Source organism: Pseudopodoces humilis, chromosome 11 (assembly GCF_049639895.1).
Source record: "Pseudopodoces humilis isolate 2021_Gansu_Grassland_sample_001 chromosome 11, ASM4963989v1, whole genome shotgun sequence".
Taxonomy (NCBI): Eukaryota; Metazoa; Chordata; class Aves; order Passeriformes; family Paridae; genus Pseudopodoces; species Pseudopodoces humilis.
Window position 1 is genome coordinate 6,567,704 of NC_142210.1, and position 26,818 is coordinate 6,594,521.

Sequence of the window (26,818 nt, forward strand, 5' to 3'; positions counted from 1 at the left end):
TCCCCATATGAAATATAAGTAAATTGAGCCTTCCTCCTCCTATTTTTCTACTTCTTTCCTACTATAATTCTGCCCTCTCACTGTAGACAGGGAAATAAAATTCAGCCTGATACTTGGGTATGTGGCACAGGCAGTATTTTATATGATGTTCTAACCCCTCCTTTCTCTCCTTCATTGCTTGGTCTCTGCAGGTGATCAGTCAGAATGAAGCAGACTACTTCTTTGACTCACTAAGGCAGGTGACAGACTGGAACAGGAGGAACAAACCGGGAAAAGATGGTAAGGAGAATGCCAGCATGACAAGAAGTTGCATGAGATGCTGTGTTGAACTGGAAAACAGCTGATCCATCCAGTAGGATTCACTCCATCTTGAGAAGTATTTAGCAGTCTTGTATAATTTCTGTTTGTACATACATGGTTACTGCCTGCACCAGCAGCAAGATCCAGTGATGCAGCCAAGCACTGGTTATCAAAAACACTAGGACATTTCTGGGCTGGGGAGAGGGGGGGAGGGCAGGGGGGAAGTCTCTCCAGAAATTTTAAATTGGTAAAAAAGATTTTTTTGACCTGTTGTATCCAAAACACACAGCTGGATACATGCAAGTTAGATAGGTTGATCCTCAAATACTAAGAATCAGCCAACATATGCAAATAGGTTCTTTACAGAGTGTCACTCACATTTCTTGGGTTGTTAGAAATTTTTTAACCAGGTTATTACCTGGTGACACCTAAACACAAGTTATGTTGTGAAGGAACCACTTGTTAGAATAAAACAATGTAATACTAATAACAGCAATTCGTTGCACTTACTGTCCCATCCCCTCCTCCCCTACAGATAATATACATTTTGAAATCTACATCAAACTCAAACTCCACTCAAATTTCCTATCAGTTTGTCCTGACCTTTGTGTATTTCAGGACAGCTGAGGTTCAACTCCCTGAAGCTCTATGTATCTAAGACTTTCTAACTTCTCTTCCCTCAGCTGATGCAGCTGCTAGGAACTCTGAAAATCACAGTATAAAGATGTGGGTGCACTAAATCACAATTAATTTGTACAAGCACAGCCATCAGGGGATGTACTTGCATGGATGTAAGAGAGTTCAGATGTGCTGCATGCCAGCAGGCAGCTGTCATGAGCACCAAGAACACTCACAGTTAGTCCCTCAACTTCTCCTCCCTCTGATCATTGCATGAGCAGTGTCCAGGAACTGGAAACTAATAATTTGTTGTCACATAAAATGGCTGTGTTGTTTTGTTAGTAATTTTGTTTGTTGCTATTTAAACCATAATTACATTTCTGAATGAATTCACAAGCCATTTATAAACTGTAGAACTGTCAGTGACACAGAGAACACTAACAAGATCTGATCTCCTTAGGGGCTGCTCTGTCTGTGGCGTATGAAGTGTACTTCATGAGAAAGCTGTGGCTGAATGTCATTCCTGGCAAGGATCTGAAAGCTGATACCATTTTCCATTACCACCAGGTAAGCAGCTCCCTAAAGCAGAGATATCTTGTGATCCAAGAAATACTCCTGAGAAATTAAGTCTGTAGGAGTATTACTGGCCTGTTTTATACAGGCATTATACAGGCTCTAGAGGAATGCCTCCTCCAGAGGGGGGAACAGCTCAGCCTCAAAACAGATTTATTTCTCAGTGTTTACACCTTACCTATACTGAACATGTTAAGAGTACAGCTCCTTTACCTTATTGTACTGTGGAAATGCTGATCTTGCTCCATAAATCAGAGACTCACAGAAAGTTTCGGGTTGGAAAGGATCTTTAAAGATCATCCACAGAACCTTTAGAAGGAGTCAAAAGTTCTTAGGATGTCCTTGGAATGTATTTGGCAAGACTTGCGTCCTGACCTCACAAATTTAGAATGTTGAAGTCAGTGTTTGCTTTAGCCCATTCTGCCTGGATTCAGAGCTGGTCTCTTCCAGGAGCTGCCAAAGTACCTCAGAGGCTACCACAAGTGTTCCAAGGATGAAGCTGTGCAGCTGGCAGGGCTGATTTATAAAGCACACTTCAACAACGACCGCACACAGCTGGCAGCCATCCCCAAAATCCTGAAGGAGCTGGTGCCAGACAATCTGCTCCGAGCAGCGTCACCAGATGAATGGAAGAAGGTAAGAACATTAGTTTTCATTAGCCATATTACATATACAGAGCTTTAGCAGAGAAAACACCTTGAGCCACACTACATTTTTGATCTGATGGTCTTTGAAAGTACAGTGGAGGGATGGTATTGAATATTGCTGGATTTGCCAGCAGGATAAAAAGAGGATTTGCCGCTTATAGTCCAGATTTTACATACTCTACCAAAATTCTGAAAGATATCTGCAGGCCTGGATGGCTTATCTGAAGTGTGCATCTTTCCTGGAGATACTGATCTATTTCCAGTGCCCAGAAAAAGAGTTAGAGATACGAGAGTCAGTAAAGGGACTCGGAAGTTGAGGATATTGGACAGAAATAGAAAATTAGGGTGTCTCACAAGTATTTCTTGGCAGCAAATAAATCTCCTTGAATCATGTCCATGCTACTTACAGCAAGACTCTTTTTATCCACAAAAAGGGCAAGGAACTTTCAGCAGGTACTTATCACTTAGTCTGCTGAGGAAAACACAGGACATCCTTTTAAATACTAAGGGAAAATTCACCCTCCATTTTTCAGCCAAAGATGTAATACATGTCTGTGGGTGTTGAACATTGGCTTTCTGAGTTTTATCTCACATTGCCCCTCTGCCCTGAAGTCCATTGCCTCGGGCTGCTAGGCCCTTCACCCAGCAGAGGAATAAGGAACACTGGAGGGTTCTGGCTTTACCTTCCCACATGGCAGAGCAGCTGTTTTGATTTTCAGTATTCTGCTGCTGGGGCAAAAAGCCCGATTGTGGTGATGAGCTGATTCTGTCTTTAGTGCTAAGGCTAGGCATTAGAAACCTACCTATCCAACTCAACTGGCTTTGTATCCTCTTTTCCTAAACAGAGCATTATTGCAGCATATAGTAAACATGAAGGAAAAACTGTGGATGAGGCCAAGATTGCTTTCTTGAAAATGATACACCGGTGGCCAACATTTGGATCAGCCTTTTTTGAGGTGAAGGTAGGTTTGAAGGCCTGTGTGAGTGGATTTGGTCATAGATCCAAGGGATACAGACTGACCATAATTCCATATCTGAAAGTAAAAATACATGATAAAGCAGAATTCTTGTAATCTATTGAGGAAAACTCAGTTCCTTCCAATTTTTGAGATGGATTCTTTATCCATTCTGAACTATGCTTGTTTATTGGCAGTGTTGTTACTCTAGGTATAATACCTCTACTACAGTTGTGTAGTAGCTGTAGGGGACTAAATTGTCCTGTCATTGCTCTCCACAAGAAAATGCTACCAAATCTCTTTGGTGACTCTTCCCTCAGAACAGAACTGTACTAATCCTCACGTCCTGGAGTGGATATCACCCAATAATAACTTCCCACGTGTTACCTTTAATTTCTCCTCACTAGGCTATTAAATAGTTTGCAATATGTGATTATAATAATAATATTATATAATTAGATATAAAACATATTTAATAATAAAATAATATATATATTTATGTTATATATAACATAATATATAATAGTATTATTATATATTATAATAATACAATAGCTAATACTATAATTATATAATTATAAATTTTATATTATATAAATTATTATAAATATAATAATCTAATTATTATTAAGCCTGTTATCAGACAGCATAGTAAATAATGGACCTGATTCTGCTGTCATGTAGCATTTGCTCAAGTCGTCTGTATATGGCCAAAATGTTTCAGTGTTCATTTGGGAAAGAGAACAAGAAGCACTGGACACTGTTAAAGGTCACTTGACCCCTGATACAGATAATTTCTCAATTTTCTGCTTATCTTGCTGTGTTACTCATTTACAGCAAGCCTCAGAGCCAAATTTCCCAGAGATTGTACTGATTGCAATCAACAAGCAAGGAGTCTCACTGATACATCAGAAGACAAAGGTAACAGCTGCTTCTCACTAATACATCTAAGGAAGGATTGAACACACCCTACTAATTTAGAAACAGTGATAGGACCTTGGAATGGTAGGAGAGGATAGAAGCTCTCTATTAATTTTCTGAGTGAAACTGAAGAAAATGTTACTGCCTCAAATCACTTTGCACTTTCTACACTGGAAAGGAATAGAATAGAGCAACTCTGAGAAAAGACACGGGAATCATGATGGACCTGGCAAGGTGGTAAGATTAGGAAGGTGGGTGGGCAGCGCACGCAGGAACCTGGGTTTCAGAAAAATGCTTTGCAGGAAGCCCCAGATGTCTAAAAGATCAGGCTGAATGGCCATATTTAGGTGCAGTCTAACCCCAAGAGTCTGGCCTTACCAAGTTCTCAGGAAAATGGAGTATCACTATTTGCTTTCAATAATGAAACAAATTAAAAGCTCGTTTTAGATTATTGTAAATCTAATAGAAGTGTGCTAATGCAAAGGTCAATATATAATGAAAGAAAGTCTCATTAGTGTGATTAAGAATTACCCATGTGGTGAAAATACAATATTCCACTAATCTGGATGCAAGAACCACCTTAATCCACTATTTTTATAAATGAAGTGGGAAAGAACAAGAATTCTCTGGCTCTACAGGGTTTCTTACGTAACAGCCTGTTTTCATTTGAGAAATGTTCTATAGATGAGTTTGTTTCCTCTTACAGGATATTTTAACAGTCTACCCCTTCAATAAAATCTCCAACTGGAGCAGTGGGAGCACATATTTTCACATGACAATAGGGAACCTGGTACGAGGAAACCGGCTCTTATGTGAGACATCTCTGGTAAGAAGAGTTTTGCCATCTTAGACACAACAAAATCCTGATTTTTCTTTTACAACCAGGATTGCTAAAAGATGGTGCAAAAACAAATACCAGTGCAGATACAAAAAGTATTCACTGCTGTGTCAATAAAATTGACATTTAGAACTGGTTCAGTTTATATATAAATGCTATCTGATACAAAGCTGCATGACACAGGACACAAAGAAAAATAATAATTTCCTAAATTCTTCCAATACATCAAAATTCTATCCAAGAGGTTAAGACTGCAAAGCTAGTTAAGAGGCTTTTTGTCTTGCGTGTCTGCCTCCAGTTATGTAGTAATGCCAGCCTTGTAAGACTTCTTATTTTCCAGGGAGCGGTGCCACCTTTTTAACAGTTGGTTTCAGATTATTCACAGTGTCAGAAAAGCATCACTGTATTAATAGTTAAAAGTAGGTTTGTAAAGATAAAAAAAACATTTAAAGGCTAACTACCCTGACAGAAAAGCTTGGATTCTTAAATACAAGAATCTTAAGTACAAGTCAAGCTACAGAGTGAATACCAAGGAGACAGTAGAGGTATTGCTCTGTAAAGTTTTGGAAATCTATGAATAGCAGAGGGAGGAATGGATAAGTTACAACTGAAACAGTGACAGATATTAAAAGAAAAGATGTTCATGCAAGGAAGAACCTAAGAAGATTATAAACAAGGGAGGAAACTAGTTATTTTTGCCTCTGGAGCTCTCTGAGACGTATAAGACTTCTTTCTTTCCTGACAGGGTTACAAAATGGATGACCTGTTAACATCCTATGTACGCCTGCTCATGAATGCTGTAAACAAGCAAAAGAACCTCCCAGCCTGAGAGTGGAAATAGAGCCTGTGACCTGTACTTGTGCCAAACTACCTGTAATTTCATATCCCAGAAGAAATGCCATTTAAAAAATATTAATCTTGATGATCAACCTTCTGATCACATACTGAATGAACTGAGCTGCTGAAATACTACTACAGAAGAAGCTCAAGTGAGCATGTCCTTTCAAATATCTGTAACACTTCTGTCTTAGATGTAGTATGAGAATTCCATTCAGATATTGGATTTAGAGAAAGTTTAGATGACTTTAATATTCTATGGGAGTGGGGAAACCCTGTGAGAGCCCCTTCTAATAGCCCGAATCTCCTCCAAGACAGACACACATTAAGAGCTGTCTTCCTTTTGGAAAGAAAATGCCTCTTTATTGTATGTGCCCTCACCAAAGGCACAAACTCCAAGTCTTTGGAAACAAAGGTAACGTAATTTTTTTCTTCCTCTTGGCAATTCTAAGAGTGGGGAGATGCCCTTTAGTTGTAGATAACTGCACACTTTGAAAGGGAAGATGCTGGGTTTCATCCTCTGGTCCCTAGGTTACATGCTGCACATTACAGTAGACTGTCAGAATGTAACTGCCCTTCCTGCATGCTGCTAAACTTACCAGGGCCTTGCTGAAATGAAATAGTCTTCTTTCTTCCACATGTTAAGATGCTCTCAGAAACTAACAACCGCTTTCTACTGTGCAGTTTCTAATACGCTCTGAAATGAGTCTGGGGTTTGGGATCATCACTTTTAGTTGGTCCTGTTTCAAGATACAGATGAGCTATTCAGTGCAAATCAGAACTGAAGAACTCAGTCTAACAGAGGTCTGTTGAAAAGAGACTTTTCTGCTCTACAAAAATGTTCTGTTTGGAGTTATGCAGACATTCCTTCATGAGACAAGAATAATAGCTTTAATTTGTCCTGATCTTTTCTGCTTCCTGTTTAGCAGACAGTTTCAGTGGTAAAATTTGATTCAGCACTTGTTCATCTCTAAGAGCTTTGTAGAAACATAGCTTGGGTGCCACGGGAACCAGAGTGTGCTCTGAGTCTGTAAAGCAGATCCAGACTATGGTGGGAGTAAGCTTAGCTGCTTCCCCCTCAGAATGAGTGCTCTTCCCTCACTCCCAGCAAAACATGAATATGTCTTAAAGCATTTACACCAAGTTCCTTGAGACACAATCTGGCAGTGCTGGAAAAGCAGCTCTGCTTGATCTCTCAGTTTTGCCAATAGATGCACAATGGTTCTCTTGTTCCCTCTGACATGTGTGTGAAATTCAAATGCTGGTGGGAGTTCTGTATATGGGTGGCAAGGAAGAGCCCCACTCTCTTTGTGCATCTAAACCAGTGCCACACCTGTCAGAATAGCTGATCTTTTTGCAAGCAGTTAGATGCTCCTGCTGTATTGTCCATTGCTGGCAATGGAAACACTGGAGTCTATTTACCCAGAGTGGTTTTGTTGCCCAGTGTCTGATCTAACTAACTAGCAGTAAGTGAGAAATGTTCAACACTTCACCTGTACAAAAAGAAATTTTACAGCCAAACTGTATTGTTTCTGGTTTTTAAATAAAGACTGCAGAAAATCAACCACAATGTCTTTTTTTAACCAAGAAAAGTGAATGTTTGCTCCAGATCCATGTAAATCTACCAAATATCCACTATATCCTGTAAATGGCCATAGCATCCCATCTGCTCATTACATACACAACACAATTTGTACAACACAGCCACTAAAAGGGTGATACCTCTTTCTGCAAATCCTCATCAACCAACACATCACCACAGAAGCAGCACAGGTCCAAAATGTGAATTCACCACAACAGTGACTCAGGTTTCAGCAATCCCAGAGTTCCTCAGAGTGGGTAATAGTCTCTGGCTAAGCACTGAAAAGATGGTATTAACTGTACACTATACAATTTTAATTTTTTTTTTGTGTAAAGATTTAAAATGTATTACAGTTAACTTTAATACAAGAACATACAAAGGCACAGTATTACAGCATTTCAATCTACAATCACGTGTTTTCATTAGACAGCTCAAACAATGTGTGATAAAATGAGAGCTCTACATGGTGCAGAACCCATCAAGGCCTGAACCAAGGGAGGGAGCTGCTAATTCTTTTCTCACTCTAATACCCTCAGCACTTAACAGTGCTTTACAGGCTAGTAATAACCACAAGTATTACATGCGTGCCTGCAATCTATTCCTTCCCCAGCCAATCACTCATGAAAGAGTGTCAGTCATACCATCTAATACCAACCATGCCACATCAGGAATTCTCTGTACAAAAGGCTGACCAGTGTTTGTCAGCACTGCACAGACTGCTGTAAAAACACCAGGACGCAAATCCTAGAGAGCAGATTAGTGCAATAAAGAAAGACTGCAAGTGATTAGCATACCCTTTGAATACCAACAAGCTTCATACCATGCTTTCTAAAAACAAAACCATTTTTTCAAGTGTACTCAGTGAGTGTTAGTGATTTTAATTAGGTATAAATATGACTGTAAACTGTAAGTCTATAGTATGAGACAACATATTTTGTTAAGTGTAGATTTCTGAGCCAAGTTCAACCTCCATATAAATCTCTACTCTCCAGTGATGTGATGCATAGGAAGAATTTAGCCAACAGGTCTATTTACAGCAATGGAAAGAAAGCATGCAGCTTATTTCTTACTGACACCTTGACTGTATTTATTAAAAAGAAAACAAAACCCAACCTGTCAGCCTACCAAGGCACTAAGGAGAACTTGTGAGTTTGCACTATATTCTGCTTGGTTTTTAAAAAGTAGACTGACAGAAGTAAGGGAAGATACATTTTTTTAAACCATTTATAGTTATTTCTCCTACTCCTTCAATTCTACTCTCACACAAAAAGTATGTTGGTAATATAAACTACTGTAACTGCACATTGCAGGCTATGGGCAGCAGAAGTATAAGAAAATCATTGTGAAAAATTAATAATTTAAGATAATATAACCCCCCCATCAATATAGAGATGAGAGATCAAAATTATTCTTTCCACCAATTAATTTTGTGAAATGTTCTGAAGATAAGGACATATTCCAAATCCTAGAGAACTGAACAGCTTATCAAAGGGAATGATATCAACTCTCCTGTGAGCTCTGAAGCTTTCTAGGTCTGCCAGATTTCTAACATGAGACAAGATGAAAGCACACACTAAATCTTTACTGGCAGCACAGAAGTAATGCCATTCACCTTCACATACATGCATTTTCCATTGCTAAATGTGAGAGTGGCCACTGAAAGAACATTGTATTACCTATTGGCTGCTAGTTATTTAATCCTTCCATATTTACCAGGAATGTGTGGCTGTGTGTTCCTCCACTACTTCCCAGGAGGCTGGGGATACACAGCTGCTCAGATTCAGCATTAGACAAGGCCTGTGACTGAGATTACAGGAGCAGACTGGAATGTTTTATGCTGAGAAGAATCTGCATAACATACTGAGCTGCATCTAGGTCAGAACCTCGAGTGTTTTATGTTGCGACAAAATGCCAAACAGGTTTGATTGTAAATAGGGGTCATTGCAGGGCCACACTACTGCATCAAAAGACATGCTGTTCTTTGTGCCCCTAAACTAAAAGACCATTTTAAGGCTGGTGAGAGAACAGTGAATAGCCACATGTTCTCCTAAAGCAGTGACAAGCAGCTACTATTACTAGAGTCTACAATGCAAACTGGTCAGGAGAAGATGAAAGAGTTTACTGCTAAAATTAGGCCTATCCCTTCATCATTGTTAGAGTGGATACACTACAACCCAGTTAAAAGATTATGGTAACTTACAGCAACAAAAAGCAAAGCAGCTGAGGGGAACTGAGTTAGCAAAGACTGTGAATATCTAAGAGATGGTCTCACATGTGGGATTCTGATCAGTTATCCAGGATTTCCCAGCACTTCTTTGGTATCACTGGTGCAGTTCCATGGGTCCAGATCCAGCAAGCATGGTAACACCATTCTAAGGTGGACTATTGCCCCAATCCAATTGCTGCTCACACACAGAAGTGGGGAAGCTTTAACTACTTGCTACCTAATTCCCCTGTGGCTGTGGGGTGTTGTCTAGGCCCAACAGCTGTGTTAATCTGACCAACTAAACCAGACACTTTTTGGAAGATTTAAATCATGCAGTGTTTTTCAGCCTTGCCAAAGGGCAGGTACAGTCTCACAGCTGTTCATGGAAAGGGATTTTCAGGCTGCTCAGCTTAGGTCAGCACAAGGAAGTATGGGGGTCACCTCCGGGGGACTCAGAAGCTCACTGGGATCATACATCAGGCAGGTGGGCTCAGGAACAGCACTGCTGATGGCTCACCTCTAAAGAAATGTTGAGAATATACAAAACCAGTAAATTTCTCAGCACCTTGGGTTGTGGTAGCAGAGAGAGTAGGACCAGCGAAACCTCACTGGTGACAGACAAAATTACAAAGGACTATATGCTTGAGATGTTAGCATCATGTCTGAGATCCTCTCCTTAAGTACACTCAGGTCTCAAAAAGAAAATGAGCAGGACTCTTATTGGGGTAAAAATTTTAAGAAAAATGGGGTTTTTTTCTGCATACACCACATTTGCTACAAACTGTAAAGATTAGAAACTCCTTCATGTAATTGGGCTTTCTGGGGCATGACCAACAAGCACATACTTGGCTAGCAAATAAAGGGAGAATGGGAAAACTGAAGTGCTTAAATTGGTACCATATTATTTATTCAATTTCCTTATGCAGAAGAGTAACCAGTGCTCCAGCCACACTGCCTCAATAAATATCAGCTATGCCAATGGACAGGACACGCTTTATGTTGACCAGCAGAAGCTCTACCAGCCATGTAGTAGTAGAGAACAGAGAAAATTAGTGTCAGTTCTAATAAAACGTTTAGTTTCCCACTGCCACCTTCTTAAGGAGAGCCCAGCTATTGTGAAGAGGCTCACATGACCTTGACAGCTGAAATCTCCTTAGTTCTGAGATGGAAGCAGCAAAGGAAACTTCTTAGCTGTCTTAACACTGGGCCTAAGTGGGCAGTGCAAATGCCATAGCTATTGGTTCCTAGGCTTTTCCAGTAAACCCACAAAGCAGAAGGACTGGGATATGGGTTAGGGCACCCATATGCTCTCTGTAGGAATCTGGACAAAGACCAGAACTTTTTGCATATAGTAAAGAATGAAAACTTTCAAACTACTTGCCTATATATTAAAAAACCTAAAAATTGCTTCACACAGAGTAAGAAGAAAAATTCTGATACTCTGACTGAAAAAGAGCAAATCTGACATTTCTTCCAGCCCTACATTTAACCACTTTTTCCAAATTCCTTAGATTAGAGGAGTGGAAAGAGTAGTACAGTTCAATTGAGGAAGTAAAGACTGTGTAAAACTCCACAAAGGCAAAATGCAATGTTAGTAGCAAATTAATAATCAGCCTGTGCACTGCTAAAGCAGAAATCATACTCCTCTTCCTGCCAGTGTTAATAGACAATTGCTTGAGAAAAGGGACAGTCTAGATGCAAGAGACATCACCAGAAGCAGGGGAAGGTGCTACTTATCTTTGGTTCCACCCCTTAGTAATTGCTTCTGTAATCAACAGCTGCAGTGAGCAGCGGCTTGTGTTAAGAGTGCAGTCAGAAGACTGACAGACCTGTTTAAGCAGAGTTTAAATCTAAAGCTTTAGGATGGATCTTCTTGGATGCCAGCTCTGACAATTTCTTCAGACGTTTCTTCAGCTCCAGAGGGAATTTCTCATAGCACTTCTTGCACACAGGCTTCATGTCAAACTCCACAAATTTATTCCTTTAACACAAAGAACAGTTATTAAATGGTATTTGCAAACTATGCTTCACTAATTCAAATCTCCATACATCTGCATCAGTGTTGTTGCAAGTGTTCTATTCCATTTATAAAACAACTGATTTCCTCATCTGGTGATGCAAGTACAGAAATTGGGTTCTGATCAGTGAACTGAAGTCTTTAGTACTGCTAGGTAAATAAGGAACAAGATTTTGCTAGTTATTTGCATGTAACAGTCTAGAATAATAGTTTTGTTACTGTAGAATGCAAGTGCCACTTCAGAGGTCCCCTTTGGGATGAATTAGAGCTCTTTTATATGGCCAGTGGAGCCAACCCAGCAGAGTAGAATATGGGTTTAAACCTGAGAAAGGAAAATTGTAAGACTGCTTTTTTTCCTTTCCCTCTTCTAGATATTTGAGGTGAATAACACAGTATTTTATTTCAAAATAATTTATGCAATAGCAAATATTGTCATTGAGGGGAGCAACCACAGTTAAGGAGACATGGAGGCTGTGGGTTGTTCAGGACAGGCAGTTCCTTAAAGTTGAGAGCCTTCCCTCTGTGCTGATGAATGAGTCCCCCTCTTACCCAACCTCCTTACAGAATCGATTAATGAAGGAAAATAAATCAGAGAGGATGCTGAGTGTCAGCTCTCTTTCAGTGCTGAAATCAGGTATTATAAACACCTGCTGCCACAGAGAAAAGGTGTATTTGCCTTCAGAAAGGCAGTGGCTCATGGCTCCTCCAGGCTGATACCCTGCCTTAGGGACAAATACCCCACATGGTCCAAAATATAAATACTGACTTACTTCAGTGTGAGCTTGACGTTGCAGGTGGAGCAGGAGAAGCAATTCACACACCAGGCCTTGTTAAGAGCTGATACCACTGCAAAAGTAAAAGCACCAAGTAAGAGGAAACTGATGGACTATATGAATTCAGATTTAAACCCAAATTCAAATGAGGCCAGATTTGAAAACAAACACTGTTGTCTTGCAACTGTGGGACTACAACAGCTGCACTAAAAAAAGAAGCAAGGACAGCAACCCAAAACAAGGAGAGAACAAATCTTACCATCTCCCTCTATCACGTGGCTGCAGTTGTAGCAGACATCTCCAAAGAGCTGCACAGAAAAAGAAATAAGAATAGGAACTCATGTTGTTGACTACTCATGGTCCCCAAATTACACAGCTGGTGTGAACATTAAATACTAATAATCAAAGAATTCCCAGATACAGCAGTGGCCCTCAGAGATACCAATTTAAATCTTCTGAATAACTTCTCATACACTTGCCAAATAGTCTATGTTCCTTTGGATCTCACACCAGTAAATGCTACAAAACCTTTTTTGTTGATGCCTCACACTCTAGTACTGTTATGGGATCTTAAAGTCCTCTATATGTGGCAATTGGAGAAGAAAGGATGGGTAGAGTATGATCCTTAGTGTAGACAAATATCTCCTGATGCTCAAGTACAAACACCAAAATAGAACTACTGCTAAAATACAGCTACTATCAGAACAGCGACTCTTACCTCTTATGAGAGACAGTAATTTATCTGACAGAAGAAAATATCAAACCAAAAAAGTTGTTCACTCAAATTACACCAAAAAAAAGGGTTTGATTGACTTTTCTATGTTTTTCTTTTTTTATTGATCTACTTTTCTATGCTTTAGACAACACAACAGTTGCCTCGGGCCCACAGAAACAAGTAATTATTAAAGAAGCCCACACAAATACATTAGAAGTAAAATTACAGGGATATTAATCTCAACCCATAGTCAGTCAATGGCACAAATTAAAATCAGTGTCCCCAAGACATTTCTACTCTGTTTCCAGCATCGCTTTTCTGACAAGAAAGATTTAACAGAAAAATAATAGTTTGACTCATTTCATACTATTTCATTACATCTACAAATTCAGATTATGCAAAATCTGCATAGCTTTGCATATAAAAACATGAAAGAGCATTTGCCAGATACAAGTACCAACAGCACAGATGGCTGAATTTACCTGATTATAATGAGTCTCACAATAGGCCAGCCCTTTTTTTTCATAGTGTCGGTGCCCCAAGAATGGCTTTTCACATTTGGCACAAACAAAATGCTGCAAAAAAAAAAAACCAAAAAAACCAAAAAACCCATGGCAGGCAAAACAACTTTCACATTACCAGAGAAAAACATGTTCAATACATGACACTTGATCACAGAACAGTTTGGGTTGGAAGGGATGTTAAGGCTCATCCCATTCCAACCTGGCCTTGGACACTTCCAGGGATGGGGCAGCCACAGCTTCTCTGGGCACCCTGTGCCAGGGCCTCAGTACCCTTACGGGGAAGAATTTCTTCACAATATCTAATCCAAATCTACCTCTTTCCATTTAAAGTTGTTACCTCTTAATGTTTTAATAAAGCACAGACAGGAAAAATCTTTATGGAAGAAAATAAAAAAAAAGAAAATAAAAAGGGAGATATTTAGTCTATTTATAGTAATTAAGAGCTGTATTAAAGATAGGTGGAAGACCTGCTGGAAGGGCAATCATCTTGTGTCTATCCTGATAGACTTGTGGACTATTATCTTGATTGTTTCAGGGATGAGAAGCAGGAACATAAATATAGTTGGTATGAATACACCTCAAATGAGCAGCAGCATCTCTCTCAGGTCAAGTCCTAGGAGGCATAAATAACTGAAACAAAGATCACTAACAATCTTCAGAGCAAGTTGTGATGACCCAGCTGAAAGTTATAGAAACAATGAGCTGAAAAGGGTTAAAAAGCAAAAATTGCTCAGCTTTCAGTAAAAATTCCAACACTGTTATGTACCTGGTAACTCAAATTGGAGAGGATATATCTAAGTACATCATACAAAATATATACATTTATTAGTAAGTAAATGCTTTCCAGTGAACCCTATTCTGCAAGGATCTTTAAAAATATTAAGGCTATTACAGTTGTGAAAACAGCTTTCTTAGGAACCCTGATGGCCCTGCTGTAACTCATTCGCACACAGAAGGTGAAAACAATCCGAAACATAAGCAACTGGGTTTTGTCTGAATTCATACACTACAGACCACTTGCATATCTACAGCTTCCAAACAGCACCAGTCCTCTTCCAAACCAGCACTTGAAGGAAGCTGCAGATTCAGAGGGTCTTACCTCAACGTGCCATTGCTTGCCCAGAGCATTGACCACTCGGCCCTCGATGGGTCTGCGGCAGGCTCCGCAGATGGGGATCCCCATCTTGTCGTGGCACGGCAGGCAGTACAGCTCCCCCTTCAGCTCCCGTGCCTCGGCAGTCAGCTCCTTCCTGGGAACACAAACACGGCCCTGAACAAACAACACTGAGGGAAACTTGGCAATGCCCAGCAGGAAGTGTTGGAAGACTAAAAGTGAAAGTCAACTTAGGCAACATTCACACTACAAATGCAGTCATTAAGTTTAGCTAGTGAAATACAGTTATTGCCAACTCATCTTTCTAAAATTGCCTTCTCAGTTTGCCAGAGAAGAACATATGTGGAACATCATGTCTGCAGCTGGATACTCTCACAGGCATATGAGACGCACTTACACGGACACTTAGAGTGTCATGCCAAGACTCAAGGTATGTTTAAATGGGAGAGCTCAGGTGCAAGCACCATCCTAGCTCAGCACTGAGACATTTACTTGCACTGTTACCCATTCTGGGGCAGTACTGTGCCCAGTTAAAATGCATTCATGGTAAGTAATTCAGGTCAGACAGGTATCAGCGTGGCAATGGACAGTGCCACAAGACTGACACAGCTCACAAGGCCATCTTTTTTTTTCTATCCAAGAATTTAAAGTAAAACTATTTTGGACAGCATGGTAACTCCTATCTTTGGAAAACTCTACTATGGTAATCTGCACACAGCCTTTCAGATTTTCATTTTCATCATAAACTAGCATTATCCAATGTTAGAATAAAAGAATATTGAATGGCAAAACAAAATTAAAATTCCTGTAGTTTTTCCAAACTTATTTCAGTTTCTCCTCACACAATTTCTATTTGCTCAACAATGTGAAGGCAGCAAAGGTTAGACCTTGGGAAGAAGGACTGCGCTGATGACTCAATGTCTCTCTCCTTTCTTGTCAGAGTTTACAGTATGACAACATACCCACAGTGGGTGCAGTTGAAGTGATCTGGATGGTAGGAATCATTCCTAAACATCAGAGGCTGCTCATCAATTATCAAGTGGCACTTCTGACAGATGTACTTGCCCAGACCCTTTGCTTTTTCACGGTTGTGGCATGGCCTGCACAGGTGCCTGGTTGAAAAAAGTAGAGGAAAGAAAATATTAAAAAACTCTTTCTCCTAAAACAACATATACTACATGCTGTAGGAAGTATTTTATGTAACAGAACTGTCTTCTGAGGTCAGACTAAACATAATTCAGTTTGGTATCCAGTGTTTCACACCAGTGGCTCAGAGAAGAATATGAGTATAAAGCAGTCACACGGTTATATTTCCTTAGAATACTACTCCAACCATTCACTGATTCATATGCCATCAGGGGTATGACCCAGGCATTCTTTCAGGGATCCTTTCCAACCCTCTAGAACTTTTCTGATAGCTGGGCAAGGAAAGGTGGCAACACATCTATCTGTAACTAATGGACAACCGTAACAGAGGCATTACAGCACTGGGAGTCAAGAAGAGAGAATACAGTGTATCAAACCAAAAGGCATTGCTTGAATGCCTTTTACCGTGGATGGATTCCTTAGTCTTCAGTATCTACGGCAAAAAAAGAGATCTTTTGTTGCCTACAAACTCCTTTCACTAAAGTTCCTAAGTTAAAGAAAATTAAGAACGATGCAATTTTATGTGGTAAAAGCAGCTGTATTCCTAGCAAGTGCTCTTGAACACATTACAAGTACACTTCTAAACAGGCAGATAACCCAACTTTCTGGTAGAAAAGCTCAGGCAAAGGCATAAAAAAACTTGTGAAGGCTGATGGAAGCCACCAGTTTTATCCCAATATTTAGGAGCTCTGAGGAGAAGCTGTTCAGTTTACTTGCCTATTACTTACCCCTCTAGCTGCAATGCTGTGGGCTGGGAATAATTTATGATAAAAGAAAAAATTCAGAAAATGACTTCTGTGGGTTGCTTTGTCCCAAAATCAACAAGTCTGCTTAATTCCTTTCACTGTATCACTATGCCAAACACTAAGATTGACAGGTCATTCTCAAAACACATCAGACAAAAGAAAAAGTTCAAATGGAAAGGGCAGATTTATGGGTTAAATAACGGGTTCTTCACAGGCCCCCTTCCAAAATTCCGCCCTGATGAATTACTTACCCTTAGATCTGTGAAATGGGGATAAGAATACAACACATGTTGTTGTGAGGCCTCAAACATTTATGACTCTCAGCTGGCAGGTGCCTAAGTGCTAAGTATCATTCTTATTCTCTCCAAATCTAAGCCCTTCTGTCAGCAAGTGTCTCTGTCCAGGGCTGGGAGTACTGTCCGCCCAGACGGAGTCCAGAAAAAGCAGACAGCACCCCATTATAAGGAAACATGCAGCTGTGCTCATCTCAGCATAAAGGCATCAATTTTATTCAGCACTGTCAAATGCAGAGTAATTATACAGGGATGGACATGGGACCCTGAAGCAAGAGTCCTGAAAGAGACCCCTCTCATTCAGCTGAATGAGATGCCTTCAGCCATTTGCACTGATAAACCATTATCAACCCCCTCTCCACTCACAAACCCTCTGCCCTCCCACAGACCCTCTCTATTGGAAGCTAAGGGAAGTGTTGGACAGGCTAAGCTGTTACCATAGCAGCCTCCCCTCTCCCTCACCCCACCATTATGGAATTATCCCATTCTGAAATGTCCTGTTGTGCCTGTTAATACTAGATTTCTCCCAAACAATGCATCTCTCCACCCTCCTAAAATAATCAGAGGGCTCCAAGGATTCTGTGTTTAGGGCTGGGGGCTCAGTAGCAGCCTTCAGTAATGACCATGAACACTGGAATATTCATGCAGGATACTCATATCTATACCAGCAGCAGCAGCCCCAGTGCCAAGAGCTCAGCTGGGATGAAGACTGCTCCTCAGTGCTGGGGTGTCCTGTCCCCTGCTCTGTTGTGTGACTGAGCTGATAATGTGCTATCAGAGTGAGGACACTATATAGAGGGGCTCCCCTCTCTGCTCTCAGCAATTCTGCAACTGTGCATTCTCTTGGAATCATCTTGTTTGTTCTGCTCTGCTTCTACCTAGTTTGCTGTCACCAGAAGGAGTTTGTTGGGATATTCCCCAAAAGGACCCTATACTCCACCCACAGGACTGCATTATAAAGAGGTAAGAGACCAACTTTTGTTAGTAGGGGCTTTAGGAGCTTTTTTTTTTTTTAGGAGCTTTCCTAATGGCATTAGTTTTAGCTGGTGCCAATGAGGAGCAGAACACATACCAAGGTGGATGAATATAATGCCAATGTCTGAATGTAAGAACAGGCAGCATTTTCTGAACTTCAAAGAATAATTTTCTCACCTTTCTTTATATCACTCCTTCAAAACAAAAAAGGTTTTCAAACTTTTGTACCTAATGTATAGCCATTTGTGCCATTTGTATGGTATGTCTAGTGCTCTCTGACACTGCTTTGATGCTCACAAAAACCAAGTATTTCAGCTGAAATACAGGCTCAGCAGAGACTGATTTTTAGGAGAATAACTTCAGTCAGAAACTATTTCTAATTAAGAGTACTTTGAGTGAAAAGATAGGAGAAACTCATTTGACAAGACACTGAACTCACAAAAATGCACAAACCAGTACAATCATACCAGAAACTGTTCTAGCTGAGAGCAAGAACAGGAATTTCTGATACCTACCACAAACCCTAGCATATAGGTCAGTTTATCTGCAGTGGGCTCCAAACGAGCCAGGTAACTGTGTACAATGAGCAAAGGATTTCCCCTGCTAGTTCTTTCATTAATGACAGACAGAGCATCTGCTGAGAGACTGCATTATGTCCACACTGACAGCCTTGTGGATTGTGGATTGTTCTCTTGCTTGTTTCTGAGCAGAAGGGAACCAGGGCACGAAATATGGTCAGTGTGCATGCAAGTATTTCAAATGAGCAGTGACATCCCCATTACAGCTCAGCCCTTGGAGCCTGGGATAATGGCTCATCCCAGAACAGTGCTCTGTTTAGCAATACATAAATCACTAAATATTCATGCAATGTCAAGAGTGCAGTCCAAGCAGAAATTATTGGATAATGAGCCAGACTCCTAAAGGAGTTTTCTGTCTGTGGAATGAAAGCCTCTTGCATCAGATAGCTTAACACACTACACATTCAAAGTAATTTGTGAAGGTTTCTAGTTTGCTCTTAGCATTTATACAGACTATAGGAATTCCAGTGCTTTGTCTGTAAGCAATAAAAAACTAAACACATGTATTTTAAATTTATAGGATAAACCCAAGGAGAATAGGACTGGAATTGCAAATAACTGCAAAAGGCTTTCAGTACCTTCTAGAGAACACACTGTCAGAGAATTATTACTTTTCTAAAGCTGTAAAATTTTGTTGAAAATATGTGAAATCTAAAAATAAGCTAAACAATTAACTCGAATGATGTGTTGGCTTTTTACTGAACTTACTCAAGTGCTACACCACTATTTTCACCCAATAACTAGAATTACAAAAAAATCCCCGAAACATTAATGTTGAAATTTAAGTTTCCTTTTAACTTAAAACATAAGCAAAATTAGAAAGAGGAGCATTTCCCTTTTCTGTAACTTCTAACCAGACAATGAAAAACATCTCCCTTCACCTTACTCTAAAAAGTAAATTAGATAACAGCAGCTCTTCTATGAAGGCTGTCATTTGCAAAGACTGAATCTATTTCAATTTTATAATTATTTCTAAGCCTCTCTCTTCCCGACACTGACATACTGGGCTTCCAGATAGCTCTGACATTCTCCTTTCTACTCCAACCCACACCATTTTGCACCAAAAGCACATCTGTATAGAAATCCATAGCAGACTCAATGCTGTCATCAGTGAGGGTAAAAATCTCAACTTTGAAGTCTTGCCAATTCTAAGTCTGGCACTGACAGCTGAATCTGAATTTCCAAGACCTGCCTTAGGAAATCAACTCAAATAGAATTGGTTCAGTGTATCACGCTGTTAAGCCCCTAATAATTAGCTTGTAAAAAGGGAAAAGTCTGTTTACTCCTTCACTTTGGGAACTGATTTAAAGCATTATCAATAAGGCAAGAGCCATCCCAGTCTGTTCCATCAGACAACTATGCTTTCTGCTTTTTCAGCTGCTCCAAGCCAGTGTTTACTGCTTGCTCAGGTGTCACAACCATGGATAGAGCAATGTTGAGCCATAAGACCACCTATCCCTGACAGGTGTCACCTGATTTACACTTTTTGCAGATGAAAAGCATAATTAAATGATGGGCCTGACACACAAGAAAAAAAAAGGCTTAATAGCTAGAACATGAGGTGATAAGTAGCATCACAAATTAACAGTCAATAGAAAGGCATGGTCTCATGTGCTTCTCTTTTGGTATGCAACAGAAAAATACATATTTAAACTAATTCCATCCAAGGAGGACAAGTACATGAGTGAATGTTACTATCCCATATAAATTTTAAACTTTTGGGTTCAAGAATACTTGCAGGCTTTACTTTGTAAGGGACAAATGAATAATATAAACAAGAAATTGTGGCCTCTTCTGTAAACTTGTGACTTTCACACACAAAAAAAATATGCAGCAGGGAATTTTCCTTTTGTGTGTGAAAGCACAATTTCACAAGCTTTTTTATATGTAAGGACAAAAGGGCTGAACAGTCTTCCTTGCACATGCAATTGCAAGTAATGGTAAGATAGCAACTTGTTATAAACACTCAAATCCAAAAGGGTATCCAGGCAATGCATGAAGTAAGAAGGGCCCTCTGTGGCCATAGGAAGAACTTCCAATTTCTGAATTTCATCCAGTCCCTCTGCTGTTGATTTTCTCTCTTCAACTGTGAACCAAACAAAAGTGATCCAGCACACAAATCTCCAGCTATTCCAGTTTTCTGTTCACCTCAAAGTAACAGCAGCCAAAATGAATATATTAACTACCTTGGAACTGTTCTTATATTTTCCAGTATATCTGTCCTTAATCCCATTTCAGTTCTCTCTGATCCCTATACTTTTACACACCTGAACAATGAGCTCTGTAAAATAATGCTCAAATGTTTTCAGGAACCCTGTGGATTTTTTTAGTAACAGCAATATTTGACCTGTCTTTTATCTCTTTTAAGAACAAGACAGATATTCTAAGTTAGATCACCTTCCAACAGACACCTGTGCTCAGAAAAGCTGACTCATCAGGAATTCCTTGGTCCTGAATCAGGCTTTCAAACTGAAACATGGCAAACACTTTCTAGTTAGATACACAGAACTCACTCCTACTCCTCTTAACCAGACACACAAGCATCTCAGTACCTGGTTATACAGCTGACCTCAGCACAGGCTGGAGACAAGCTCATCACCAGCTAGCCAGCCCTTCACTGGGGTTCCTTCCACAGGAATTACTGCTCTGGTAAACTCAGCTGAGCAGAGGCTATTCAGAATTCTAATATAAGGTTTAAATTCAGACGGACCTGTCATACTAAACACTGATGCTAGCAAACAGGAGATATTGCTGACTTTTATGTGTGGGTTTTTGGGTCTTTTGTTGCTTTTTTGTTTTGTTTTCCATAAACCCAGGCTCTTTTGTAATAATACTGTCTTAATTCTATTACACTTAGGGCTTTTTTTCTTCAGAACTGTGGGGAAAAATGAATGGACCAGCAGCTTCAAGCCTGCTCTTCAATTGCTCAAATCAATCAAATTTTGCTTTGGAAACATCAGAGCAATGTGGCAAAGAGACACACCTTGAGAACATGATTTTTGCCACTTTCTACTTTTTGGACTTCATCCTAGCTTTTGCTGGCAATGCCCTGGCACTTTGGCTTTTCATCCGGGACCAAAAGTCAGGCACACCTGCCAACATTTTCCTGATGCATCTTGCTGTGGCTGACCTGTCCTTTGTGCTGATACTTCCCACCCGGCTGGTGTACCATTTTTCTGGTAACCATTGGCCATTTGGTGAGATCCCATGCAGACTCACCGGCTTCCTTTTCTACCTCAACATGTATGCCAGTATCTATTTCCTGATGTGCATCAGCGTAGACCGTTTCCTGGCCATTGTGCACCCCGTGAAGTCCATCAAGCTCCGCAGGTCGCGGTACGCCCATGTGGCGTGTGTCTTTCTGTGGGTCATCGTTGGTGTGGCAATGGCACCTCTGCTGCTCAGTGTGCAGACGGTGCACATGAAAAACACAACTGTCTGCCTGCAGCTCTACAGAGAAAAGGCCTCACGTCACGCCCTCGTGTCCTTAGCAGTGGCATTCACCTTCCCCTTTGTTACTACTGTGACTTGCTACTTACTCATCATCCAGAGCCTGAAGAGTGGGAACAGAGTTGAGAAACACCTGAAGGAAAAAGCTGTCAAAATGATCATCATGGTCGTGATGATCTTTCTAATTTGCTTTGTACCTTATCATGTCAATCGCTACATTTATATTCTCCACTACAACGGGACCAAAGCCTCCTGTGAGACACAGCGTCTCCTGGCCCTCAGCAACCGCATCACTTCCTGCCTCACCAGCCTCAACGGGGCGTTCGACCCCATTATGTATTTTTTTGTAGCTGAGAAATTCCGTGAGGCTCTGTGCAATCTGTTTTGTATTAAAAAAACCATAATGTTGCCTCAAACATATGAGGGAAAGACAAATGAAAGCTCACTAAGTGCTAAATCTGAACTGTGAACATGACTCTTGTCAGTGTCAGTGACTCATCTTAAGAGCACCCTCTTCCACCAAAATCAGCTGAGAGCACAAATATGCAGCAAGACAGTCCACCCAGAGTCCACCCAGAGTCAAATTCCCTGAGAAGGGAAGTTTTGTTGCTTTTATGGGGCTGCCATTAACAAGAATCCCTCTGACCATAGAGAACACCTGTTTGTATTGCTAAAACTGCAAACTGAAGGACAGTTCTACTGATTTCCAAGAAATTAAACTGAGGGTTGAGTACTTAGGAACAAGGAAGGGGACAATGAGGGAAATGGACCCACAGATTATTTTTTTTTCAAAGGACTTGATTCCCAAAGCACTCAGTGCTTCCTCTGCACAATGCATACAGCCTTATTTAAAATTTCACATTGTGCCAGCAGTAGAGATCTGCTCCTGAGACAGACCTGCCTGATGGAATTTGCCCACATTTGCACATCTTGTTCAAGTCTCCGAATTCTAAGTGTTTATAAGTAATAGAAAAAAAAATGGTACTAAATGATGACAAGAAAAAAAAAAGGCCAGAATGAAGCAATGAACCCAGCCTGGACAGGAATTAAGACAGAAAAGATTCTTAGCTTTAAGATGGTTTACAGTTCTTTTTTGTGACTTATCTGGCAAGTCACTATGCATAAAGTAGGGATTCTCTTTATTCTAACTGATACAAATTGCACCTAGCAGAATATGCCTGGAAGTGACAGGCAGACTAGGGTAGACCACGTACAATTGAAAAGGGAAAAAAAGAATGCAAGAGTTTACAATAATATTTACTAGAAGACTGCTTCAATGCTATGGAGATAAATATTATAGGAAATCATGTAGCAGGTAAAATACATTATTACATAGATACACACACCTATCTCTCTGCTATGCTTTTGGGAATGAGTTCCTTACCATTTTAGACTTGGTCCACAAATTACAAAATCAAACATACTTTATCTTGCTTGAGCCTTTTTTATCCTGACTGCTTCCCCAAAACACCCTAAGTGCTATTCCAACAGCCTATTCTAGCAAGGTGAGGTGCCAAAAGAAAATCAATTATGCCCAGCTCAAAAAACTCAGGCACAGAAGTTGCATGCAATATGAAGAAGATGAGGGAGTTGAGAGGACTCCCTACTGGACAGTATATGACCTTTTCTTCCTTCCTTCACCATTAGTTAGTGAAAATATAAACTCTAGGAAACTACTAGGCTTTGCTCATAACGTATGAAAGCCTAAAATTAACTCTGAATTGGCAACACTGTCTGCTAACTGCTGGATTGTCTTATTTTCTTATAATGGTATGCTTTTGTATAAGCTCCTTTTTGTATTTTTGTTATTTCTGAATTAAATGCATTAATCAAGCTCTAGGACTCATTTTTATATTTCTGCACTTAAAATGAATGATTTCTGAATACCAGTGGAATCACAGGCTGAAAAGACGTAGCTGTAATCATTGTGTTATTCTTTTGGCCTTTTGCTACATTTTGATTTCCCACTCAGCTGCTTACTTGATAAACAACCTGCCTGAGATTACATAATCTCTTTTTCTCACTTATTATGTAGCCTTCTGCGTGAAATCCCTGAAATCTCTGTCTTCTGCTTGAAATCCCTTTCTTTTACAGAACCCATTCACTAGCCACTAAAACTTCAGTTTCTACATGTTTCATTGGATAAAGACCTTCCCACCTAACAGGTTACTCCTAAAATTCTTCTCTACCTTATCAAGCTTTCCTTCTCAGTGTAAAACTAACTGACCACCCTCAGCATCTCACAGCTGTATCAATGACACACTGATAAAACTTTCTGACCTCCTGCTCCATCTTACCTGCCAGCATTCTTCACAAAACCCAGGTCAGCAAGGGTTACATCACAGAGCTCACAGCGGAAACATTCTGGGTGCCAGTTGTTGTTCATTGCCTTGATAACACGCCCAGTAATGAACTCACCTGCAAAAGGAAAGCATGAGATGCATGCAGAAAACAGTCTTATCAAAATCTATCCTTCATAGTCCTCCCACTTTAATTCCATAATTACTATTACAGTCTAACTGTGAAAAAAACCCAATTATTCCCACAGAATAACCCAAAATCACTCCTGGTATCATGCTTCGTTCCCACCCAGAGCTCCTGGCTCTTTAAAGTGACCCCAACAACCCCAGCCCAAGGCTGGACATCACAGCAACACTGCAAGGTTTGTGCAGCCCTGCAGTTGTTAAACCCTGGTGTTGATATTTGCCACTTCTTACCACATTCCCCGCAGCAAGGAGCAAACAGCATCTGGAAGTCATGCTCACAGTACTTCCTACCTTCAAACTGCAAACAAAACAAGAGAGAAGGACCGTCATGAATAACTGAACTACTTTTACATCTTGACAGTTCAGCATGATTTTCCATTGGTATGACCATTTAGTCCAGGTCAGTCAAATTTTCCAGTTTTCTAGTCCCATACATACCTCTTTTTCAACTCCTAAAGGTTCTCTTAAAGAAACATCCACATATGGCTGCAGCCTCATGGTGAATTTGCACAGCTAAATTAATAACAATGCTGCTACAAGATAGTAAAAATCCTGAAGAATACCCCAATCCCTTTCCTCTAGTTGCCTTTAATTTAATTTTTGCTTTAGTTTACCTCAGAACTACTACTCCTCCTACACAAGGCTAAAACTCCCATCAAAATAAAATACAGCAAGTTTAAAATAATGTGTTATTCAAAATACGTACTTGTGTATATTCTGAAAAAAGAATTCAACCTAACGTTTAAATAGGTTCACACATTCCAGTTGCCCAACTGGAACAGTTTGGTACAATATGTCTAAAAATAAAAATTCACTTATGTCTAATGAAATATTAGGGCCAGGTTGGACAGTGCTTTGAGCAACCTGGTCCAGTGGAAAGTGGCCCTGCCCACGGCAGGGCTTGGAATGTGATGATTTGTAAGGTCCCTTCCAACCCAAACCATTTTGTGATTCTCTGATGATTACCAAAACACTTATTTTCTTTTTGAAATGGGTCTTACCCAAAGAACACCTTTTGAAGGAATATGTGAGAACAAAAAGAGGAAAATTAAGTTGGAGGTTCCTCAAAAAAATGGCAAGAAATGTTTAGGGCTAAGAAATTAAATACACAAGAAAGTTGAGAATTCCTTGCATTTTACTACAGCTATTTCTCTTCTCTTCCAACCAGTCAGGGAACTCACCTCATAAAAGAGTCCCTCTGGGAACTGCCGAAAGCACTGAGCACAGACAAAGCAGTTCTCGTGATAGAGCTCCCCATTGCTGTTCACAATCCTCTCTGCAGGATCGAACCGTGTCTGGCAACGCTCACACACGGCATTTGCCAGAGCATCAGACATATTACTGGAATAAAGACAAGAGTAAGAACATTTATAAACACAATATTCCAGCTGCTTTAAACTCCCTTTTATAAAAAAAAAAAAAATAATAAAAAGAAATCCATGAGTCACTGACATCAGTCAGAAATAAAGTTCTGACAACTCGTATGAGGCAGATGAGGTCATGTAGCAGATGTACCCATTGCACACTTTTGGCTACTTCACCAATATTTCGCCCCATTACATCATCCTGCTAATAGCTCATGGCAAATAACCACAATTTTGCACAAACCAGCAGTTTGGAGAAAGCAAACCCAATGGTCCTGACTTCTTGGGCCTTCTGGTCTCAGGATGCGCACCTCAGGATGTGCATTTTCTGAGTTGTGATAAGCACTGATATCCCACTGCACTCTCCTCTTCAATGTCTGCAGTAACACAGCATTTCCCCCTCTACAGGCCCCTGCCCTTCTGAGAAATTAGTTAAAATTGTCAAAGTGCTACAAATGCAGACAATGCCCTATGGACAAGGGCAGGTCCCTCTGGCTGGCTTGGTCAACGCCTCAGCTTCATTTCCTCAGAACGTGAGGCTAAAATCCCCCACAGGCCACACTTAAAAATCACATAAAGAACATTTCCTCAATCTATCATAAAATAAGCAATCACCCTAACCTCTTCTACAAAATTTTCATCTTGCCATCATGCTAATCTAAGTTAATACAGTTTTAAAATGTGTATCACATGTGCAAACCAGGAGAGAAAAATTATCAGGTCCATCTCAGTTTCTTGTTGCAGTGTGATCTTTCTTTTAACCACCAGACTATCCAATAGTATAAAACATCAATATTATTACACTTTTAGATATAAAAAAAACTGGTTTATGCCTTCTGGACACCTTCTGAATTCTATGATTGGAAAGTTTGCAGTTTTATAAGTGAAAGTATAAAAACTGCCACCATGTTAAGAAAGTCTCCAAACTGTCCGTACCGTACTTTTCCTGAAGTAGGAAATGTATGCATAAAATGAAAGAGAGCTTGCTTCACAAGGCTACTTTCTTTCTTTTTAGATTCAAAGCTACTCTGAACTGATTTTCCACTGTTAGTATTACTCAACAACCCAAGATGCTACTTTCTTCACCTCTTCATGGAGAACAGTAATCCAAGAAGCTTTTCCAGGAGCAGAAGATTCTCTTTCCTCTGGTCAGAGACAA

The 26,818-nt window shown here is 40.1% G+C and overlaps 3 protein-coding genes across 7 annotated transcripts in view; 2 read left to right on the forward strand and 1 right to left on the reverse strand.

Annotated features, from left to right (window-relative positions):
* The window catches only part of MYO7B (myosin VIIB), a 49,557-nt gene extending 42,139 nt beyond the window's left edge, over positions 1-7,418 (forward strand). For all 3 annotated transcript variants that reach the window (XM_088060864.1, XM_088060863.1, XM_088060865.1), the window contains 7 exons: positions 192-279; positions 1,379-1,485; positions 1,942-2,127; positions 2,984-3,100; positions 3,932-4,015; positions 4,722-4,841; positions 5,599-7,418. In XM_088060864.1, the coding sequence (XP_087916990.1) occupies positions 192-279; positions 1,379-1,485; positions 1,942-2,127; positions 2,984-3,100; positions 3,932-4,015; positions 4,722-4,841; positions 5,599-5,682 (786 nt within the window). In that variant the 3' untranslated portion in view covers positions 5,683-7,418. The remainder of the gene's footprint in view (positions 1-191; positions 280-1,378; positions 1,486-1,941; positions 2,128-2,983; positions 3,101-3,931; positions 4,016-4,721; positions 4,842-5,598) is intronic.
* LIMS2 (LIM zinc finger domain containing 2) overlaps positions 1-26,818 on the reverse strand; it is a 48,727-nt gene that overhangs the window by 10,974 nt on the left and 10,935 nt on the right. Inside the window, exons 2-11 of one of the 3 annotated variants that reach the window (XM_014258286.2) lie at positions 25,477-25,636; positions 24,527-24,593; positions 24,107-24,227; positions 15,584-15,733; positions 14,607-14,757; positions 13,466-13,558; positions 12,528-12,576; positions 12,266-12,341; positions 11,308-11,459; positions 7,565-9,997 (exon numbers count right to left, since the gene is read on the reverse strand). In XM_014258286.2, the coding sequence (XP_014113761.1) occupies positions 11,312-11,459; positions 12,266-12,341; positions 12,528-12,576; positions 13,466-13,558; positions 14,607-14,757; positions 15,584-15,733; positions 24,107-24,227; positions 24,527-24,593; positions 25,477-25,636 (1,015 nt within the window). In that variant the 3' untranslated portion in view covers positions 7,565-9,997; positions 11,308-11,311. Of the gene's footprint in view, positions 1-7,564; positions 11,460-12,265; positions 12,342-12,527; positions 12,577-13,465; positions 13,559-14,606; positions 14,758-15,583; positions 15,734-24,106; positions 24,228-24,526; positions 24,594-25,476; positions 25,637-26,818 lie in introns of those variants that run through there. The other 2 variants (XM_014258287.2, XM_014258285.2) reach the window with 2 other exon arrangements.
* GPR17 (G protein-coupled receptor 17) lies at positions 21,247-22,278 on the forward strand. Its single transcript, XM_014258284.2, has one exon. The coding sequence runs from the start codon at positions 21,247-21,249 to the stop codon at positions 22,276-22,278; it is 1,032 nt and encodes a 343-aa protein (XP_014113759.1).